This window comes from Equus quagga, chromosome 1, assembly GCF_021613505.1.
Source record: "Equus quagga isolate Etosha38 chromosome 1, UCLA_HA_Equagga_1.0, whole genome shotgun sequence".
In the NCBI taxonomy this organism is placed as follows: Eukaryota; Metazoa; Chordata; class Mammalia; order Perissodactyla; family Equidae; genus Equus; species Equus quagga.
Window position 1 is genome coordinate 51,272,355 of NC_060267.1, and position 7,281 is coordinate 51,279,635.

Consider the following 7,281-nt stretch of genomic DNA (forward strand, 5'->3'; position numbering starts at 1 on the left):
GGGCCAAAGAGGGCAGATGGGGCAGAGACCCAATACTGGCAGAGGCCAACATGAGAGCGGCAGAAGTCAGAGGAAGCCTGGCAGGAAGTGGAGAAAGCGGGGGTTTAAGACAAGTGGGTAGTGTGGGATGAGAAACAGACCGTGGAGCGATCGAGGAGGGCGAAGGGCCGAACGGGAGCCGCCTGTGCTTTGGAAGACAGCCTAAGGAGCCTCTTAGAACCCTTGACTCCAGCCCTGAGGCCCACGCTGGGGAGTACGACTGTGGCTGTGTTCTCCTCCACTCTTGGGTCCAGGAAAGGGAGTGTGAATTCCTCTCACACTCATTCACCCACACACACTTTTGGAAAAAGAGCTTTAGAATGCAGCACGGAGGAAGGTAAACTCCAGGCCTGGCACACCATGTCAGGCCCAAACCCTTTGCTGCCTGGAAAGTAGGCCCCTAGATGGGTTTAGGCAAGGAGGAGAGTTGGGGCACGGGGCACAGAGTCACACTCTAAAACCACCTCCACAAATCTGAACAAAGATCCTTCACACCCCAAAGGAGAAAACTCAAGTGTCTCCCCTCCCCCACAGCACGAGATGCTCTTGTAAGCCTGTCTCTGTGTATGTCTGCATGTCTTTCTCTGTGTGATTTCTGTGCTTCTGTCTACTGCCCCTGCTTTATTTCATCCTCTGTGAGCCACTCCATCCCCAAGCCTCTGACCACACCCTTTGCCACCCTAGTACACTGGACACAGAGGTTTCCATAGTAACACTTCAGACTTTAATACATTTGCTAGGGATGATGGAAGGTGAGTAGGGCATCTGGTCACTTGATGGGAGACACCAGGGCCTCCAGGGCCCAAGGTCCAGCGCCCATCTCCCTGGAGTCTGGAGGCAGCTGCCCTAGGCTCAGGGCCAGAACAAGGCGTTACTCACCCAGGCCCCTTCCTCTGAGTCCAGCAGGCCCACCTGGGCTCACAGGGTCAGCTGGGGAAAGATAGGGTTACCTGGGCCCCAGGACCCTCCCCAAGCTCTTGCATTACCCTCACCTCCTGTCAGGGAGCAGCGTCTCCCTGAACTCAGCCCCAGTGGAAGTCCCAGGGCTCTGCTATCAGGGGATCCAAGGGAGAGTCGGCGGGGTGAGAGGCCCAGTGGCCTGAGCCGGCGAGGAGAGGGCCCTGGCGAGGCAGTTGGAGAAGGCAGAGGTGTCTCATCGATGAAGGTGGTGATCTCCTCCCGGAAGAAGCCAGGACCCCGTGGGGGTCCCCCACCTGACCCCAGAACCCCACCCTCCAGGAATTGGCGAAGGCTTGCCAGCCCCCCACCTTCAGCCTCCTCTTCGTCCTCCTCATCCTCCAACCTTTGTCTTCCTCCCAGGTACTCAGGAGGGCCCCCCAGGGCCCGGCTCTGGGCTGGGAGGACCCGGATGTCATCAGAGGACGACCACTTGTGCAGGAAGGAGCCTGGTGCCCGAGGAGTAGTGAAGATGTTGGTCTCATCATGGGACAGGCGGCGGGACAGAGGGACCTGGGGAGAGGAATAAGTAGACCCAGAGATGCTGCAGGGACAAAGGGATGAAGGCAGGAACAAAAGCGGGTACTCTGCAAGACGGCTCCACTCCCTTAATGTTTTCCAAAACATCCTCTGATGGGCAACTGTGGTTCTGAGAGGTCTGAAAGGGACCTCCTCTTGCCATGCCTTTCACCTACCCTTCTATGCCCTGCAGGCCAGGGCTCCGGAATGGGGCGTCGGGATGGAGAACAGAAACTGGAGAAAAGTAGTGAGGGGATACCCAGAAGAGGAGCTGCATTCCCTGGACCCGTACCTGTAAGTAGTGGACCCTCTCCAGAGGGGGAAAGAGCATGTGCCTTCCAGGCAGCAGCTTCACCTGGGTGGGGTCCCTGCCCCCGGGTCCTGTGGCCCCATTAGCATCAAAGCGAACTTTGCACACCCGGCCATCTGCATAGTCATCACAGCCCCCATCTAGGAGAGAGAAGGGGCAGAGTGGTTACAGGCAGGGAATACCCACCCCCTCCTCGCCCCCTTTAAAAAGCTCCTGCCCCCCCAGAGAACCCTGTTCCCACTAGTCTGTCAACTCCAAAGGGAAAGTGAGAGTGGCTAGCGTCTGTTGTGTTCACTGCTGAATCCCTAGTGCTTGACACATATAAACATATTTATCGAAACAGTTACTTCCCCCCAAGAGCTGACCCAGTATTTGGGGGTCTCTCAGGAAGCTTAGCCTCCCCTTAGTTCCACAGCCTTCTTTATGGTTGTGTTAGGACTCTGGACTGTTTCTCAGGCACTCTGCCCCACGGAGGCAGGGCTGGGTAGTGTGGGCTTCCAGAGGGGAACCGATGTCCCGTGGAGGGAGCCCTCGGTGCAGAAAGAAGCAGTGGGTGTGTATCAGGGTGCTCGATTAGAGAAAGGGGAGCCTGCAGTCAGCCAGGGGCTGCGCAGGTTCTGTCCAGCAGGGGGCACTCCAGGGCAGCCCGTCCCGCACAGAGGAGGGCTGGGAGGAAAGGGAGCCTGAGGCCCAGGAAAGCGAAAGCCCAGTCCCTCCTCTGACCGTCGTCGCCATCCTCCTCCGACATGATAGCCACGCACTGCTCCCACACCGTGCGCACGTCAGCGCGGTAGCGCTCGCAGGACCAGATGAAGGAGGGCAGCAGCAGCGTCTGTGCCATGGAGCACCACAGCACAGCCAGCACCATCCACGGGGGAGCCGAGTCCGACTTAAGGGAGAAGAAGCTCACCACCTGGCGGGAGGATGGGGAATGGTGCCGGGTCAGGGCCCAGGGCTGAGGGGGCCCACCTGACCCCAGATCTGATACCCTAGTGCAGCTGGTGGGCAAGAAGTCAGGAAGCTATGGCCGGGATCACACAGGATCATGACAGAGGCAAAACTGGAGATGGAGACGGGATGAACAGGGGAAGGGACTGACTCAGAGGAAGGTCAGGGGAGAGTACTGGAGACAAAGCCTTGGGGTTCGGAGGGAGAGGAGCACAGGTGGTACAGTAAACTTCTAGAACAGAAATTCACGAATAAGGATTAGATGGGGATGCAAAAATCTGGGGTGGCAGGGTGAGCTCTGTGGGGTGCTCACAAGAGTGCTCAGAGAGCCTGTGGTATCCAGAGGGAGTTGGGGAATGGAGAGTGGAGCTCAGTAGCTGGATGATAGGTCTGGAGGCGGAATAGTGGAGCCGCAGGATAGATGATGGAGCTGGAGGATAGGTAGTGGAACTGAAGGATGGATGATGGAGTTGAGTAGTGGGAACTGGAAAACAACGGAGCTGAGGATAAGGGGAACTAGAATATGGATGATGGAAATGGGGGCTCACAAATGGAGTGGGGATGGGTAGAAGAGAGGAAGATGGATAATGGAGCTACTGTATGACTGATGGAGTTGGAGGTCAGATGATCATGCTAGGGCCTGGATATTGGGGAGAGGAGATGGAGGGACCCCGATCTCACCAAGATGGGCACCCCCGTGAGTGAGTCATAGAGAAAGACGATGGCGCTGACCAAGTTGGTGACCTGCAGGGATGTCTTGGCCGACTCGGAGCCATCCAGCGAGGACCGCCGCTTCCCTCGGGCATCCTCCACCACAATGGCTGGCACCTCAAAGGCTGGCCGGGTGCCCAAACCCCCTGGCCCACCACCCTTGGCCCCGCCTACACCCCCCGCTCTCCGAGCCTGCCGAGCCCTCCGGGGCCGGGCCCACAGTGTCTGGTAGAAGGTGATGGCCACACAGACCAGCCCCATGACGATGCCCCCAAGTAGCAAGAGGCTGAAGCAGACGCCAAAACCGAGGCCAATCTTGGAGACTATGAACTGGCAGCCTCGGGCGTAGTAGCGCTCGCCATTGTTGTGCCAGCCAATGGAAGGCAGTGTGGAGAGGATGAAGCTGACCATCCAGATGCCCATGACAGCATGCAGCGCCTGCTTCTTGGCGTTGCTGAGGCGGTAGTTGACGGGCCAACGCACCATCCACATGCGATGGTAAGAGAGGGAGGCGACTGTGAAGCAGGTGGCCAGGGCCAGTGTGTAGTAGGTGGACACAAAGACCTTGCAAATGCTTTCATTCCAGTCATAGTCGGAGGAAGCCTGGCGCCGCAGCTGCACCACAGCGAAGGTGGTGAGGGGCACAGCCGCCATGAGTATGTGTGTGCCTGCCAGGAAGCAGAGCAGCAACTCCAGCGGCTTATGCTTCTGCTGCTTGGCCGAGATGCTGAGGATGATCCAGGCATTGGCCAGCAGTGCCAGGAGCCCACAGGCCAGCCAGGACAGCGCATTGGAGCGCAGGGAGGCCTCCTCTGCCCCCGCCCCGCCCCGAGCCATCCTATCCTCAGCCCCCCACCCCCCTTGAACTCCTGGGGGTGGGGGCTAGGTCTCACCCAGGAGCCCCACTCACACACAACCCCATGATGCCCACAGTCCTTGCCCCGTGGTGAGGCAGGCCGCCCCTAGGCCTACTCTGGTGCTCAGCATTGCATGACTGACCCAGCTAAGGTCAGGTGTGGAGGGCGGGGGAGGAGACTGAGGGTCAGCAGAGGGAGTCCTCAGCTTCCATGTTGGGCGGGGCCCTTCCTGAAGTCTCCCTGTAGTAGATGGGGGAGGAAAGCTGACTGCTTTCCCAACTAGGAGGCTGGCCGGGGAGCTCTAGTCCCCATGGGGACTTGCAGGTCTCTTCTTCTTCTGGTTCTTGACCAGTCAGGGATCTTCTGGATGCCCCCAGGGGTGTAGGGGTGAGGCTCAGCCACTTGGACAAACTGCAAGGGAGAGATGAGATGTGGGAGGGAGAGGGCAGAGGTGGGGCCTAGGCTGATCTCCAACTGGTTTCTTGCGCCCCCCCCCCCCCACCTTGAAACTAAAGATATGACTGATTACTAGTGGTCATGGGATCTTTTGGAACATTCTCCTGCCTTAAATCACATGGCCACTCAACCACACAGATGAGTCCTGCTTTCCAGACCTCCAGGAAAGGTCTTCTGACCTCCTGGCACTCAACCTTTTTCTGGCCCTTTCCCCCCTCTGGCACTCCCAGCTTCCTTCTTCTTATATTCCTTGCTCAGTACGACTCAACTCCTATCTTCATGTCTCTGAATCCTCTTCAGAGCTACTGATGGCAGACGCGGGACTTGTTTCTTCTTGAGGGTTCATGGTCAACTGGGCTATGGTATCACAGCCCCTCCCCAACCTTCCAGGCTCTGGGCCCAGTGGTCTTCGGGCTCAGCCCCATTTCCCCAAGCCTGCGTGATTGCCCTCCAGCTCACCAGGATCTGGGAAGATGGGAGAAGGAGGCTGGGACCGAGGGGGGGCTAGGGAACCCGAAGGCGGGGAAGCCGCTGACATCAGAAGCATCCAGAAATGGAAAGAGGGGGAACTAGGGGAAGGAGGAGAGTTTGAGCAGAAGAAAAAGGAAGAGGGGCAAAGTGATAGTATCTGAAAATAGAAGGAAAGTGTGGAGACCCCACAGGAGGCTCTGGAGGGAGGAGGGTTTGGACACAGGTAGGGAGCCAGGAATAGGGAGGCCAAGAAGAAAAGCCCAGCATTCAGTAAGGTGCTGACTCCCACCGGCAGACCTCAGTTCTTCCCTCCCCTGCCCCAGCCTCAGTTTCCCCCTGATGGGAGGAAGGATAGTCCTGAATTTCCTGACGCTAAGCTTCAGTGAGCCCTGGGGAGGGGGCTAAGAGACATCAGTGAAGCCCTGAACAGAGTCAGGCTGAGAAGATGGGCATAAAGGCTTTGGTATAAACGGGGGTAAAAGGGGGGCACAGCAGTGGGAAGGTCTATCTCCTGTGCTAGAACCTCAGACCCCTGCCCTCCCCAAGAGGTCCTAGTCCACCCCCACCTTTGTTTTCCCTCCGGAGCCCAGTACACCTAGTTGCCATGGCAATGGCCAGCCAGAGGGAGGTGGAGGGAATTGGTCAGAAGCCGGCCCCACCACCCTCCCCTACAGCCTTGGACCCCTTCCCACCCACCCCAACCCAGGCCCAGTGGGTGGGCTCAGAAAGAAAGAAATGGGGAGTCAGAGAGGGAGGGAGGCAGGGAGGATGTGAAGGACAGAGAAGGAGGTGAAGGACAGAGAAAGATCAGAGGAAGGTGGGAGGGGGATCTAGGGGACTCCATGGTGGACAGGGGTCCCTCACCCTTTAGGGTGAAGGGGTAAGGTCAGGCGGCTTCTCCCTCCTGCCACCCACCGCGTTCTCCAGGGCAGAAACAGCAGGTGGCTGGGGAGGAGGGGCTGGCCAGAGGGGAGATGAGGCAGCTGCGGGGGAAGAGGGGAGGAGACCACGGGGGACAGGGCAGGGGTCGTCCTACCTCTGGCTGCGCCTGTCACTGCCATGGAGACCGCACTCCCGACGCGGCTGGCCCGGGCTCCCGCCGCCTGCCGGCTCCAGCTCGCCCGCCCTCCTCCCTCCCTCTGTTCCTCCCTCCCTCCTCCCTCCGGGCCTCCCTCCTCCCCCTCGGTCCCGGGTTCTCGGCTCAGCCCCGAGGCTCACTCCGTCTCTGCCCCCTAGGTCTCTCCAAGGCTCTCTCTCCCGAAGTCTCCCTGCCCGTGGGCCGGGGGCGGAGGACTGAAGGACAGGTTGGGGGGGGGGGGCGGGATGAGTGTAGGGCGGGGAACTGGACGGTGGTGGTGACTTGGAGGGGGAGGGGCAAGGAAGGCACCGAGAGGGAGGGGGGCGAGGAGGCTGGCGAGGAACTGGCTTCATTGGTGAAACGGTTCGTGTCCTGCCCCCACCCCACTCTGCTTTTCAACACGAACACAGGCTCTAAGAGGCAGCTGGTGTTGTTCAGGGACTGAGGAGCTGGCTGTTCCAGGAGGAGGAAGAGTGTGTCACCGTGTGTCACCGTGTGTATCCGAGTGAGGGCTGTGCCTGGGGTGTAGCTCAGAGGGGCATGTGCTGGAGGCTATGGGAAGCCAGGGGCCCTTGTGATGAAGCTGGGGCTGCTTAGGGGGTGGGGGCTACACAGGTCTAAGAGGATGCAGGCACACACACAAACACGCATCCCATTTCCACCTCCTGGAACACAAACTCACACTTATATTAGGGGTACACCCAGCTCGCAGGCACACGTTAGTTTCTCATAGTCCTTCCTGTCCGCTACACACATACACAGGTGTAGCGCACATACTCACATACCCTCAGGCTGTCTACCTCGCACGTGTGATTACAGTGTCTTAGCCTCACACGCACGTGTACACACACACACACACACACACACAGAGGGTCCTTTGGGGTGGGTAGGTGGTAATCAGCCTCCAGAGAATTTTCCCCCCCTGGGGAAACTTC

General features: G+C 58.9%; 1 protein-coding gene and 1 long non-coding RNA gene across 4 annotated transcripts; one reads left to right on the top strand and one right to left on the bottom strand.

Moving 5' to 3' along the window:
• Positions 1-4: 4 nt before the first annotated feature.
• GPR162 (G protein-coupled receptor 162) lies at positions 5-6,478 on the bottom strand. 2 transcript variants are annotated; one of them, XM_046681491.1, is made up of 6 exons: positions 6,305-6,478; positions 3,455-4,752; positions 2,549-2,738; positions 1,808-1,965; positions 1,308-1,509; positions 5-1,160 (listed from the first exon to the last, which is right to left on the bottom strand). In XM_046681491.1, exons 2-6 carry the CDS (start codon positions 4,319-4,321, stop codon positions 958-960), a joined length of 1,620 nt encoding a protein of 539 aa, XP_046537447.1. In that variant the 5' UTR covers positions 4,322-4,752; positions 6,305-6,478; the 3' UTR covers positions 5-957. The 2 variants fall into 2 exon arrangements, with proteins under 2 accessions (XP_046537447.1, XP_046537438.1); XM_046681482.1 differs by having other exon boundaries at positions 5-1,509.
• On the top strand, positions 1,270-3,660 carry LOC124249942 (uncharacterized). Of its 2 annotated transcripts, none has more exons than XR_006891497.1 (3): positions 1,270-1,359; positions 1,709-1,809; positions 3,524-3,660. It is a non-coding gene; the product is annotated as an uncharacterized LOC124249942 (long non-coding RNA). The 2 variants fall into 2 exon arrangements; XR_006891496.1 differs by lacking the exon at positions 1,270-1,359 and adding an exon at positions 1,423-1,578.
• Positions 6,479-7,281: the final 803 nt, after the last annotated feature.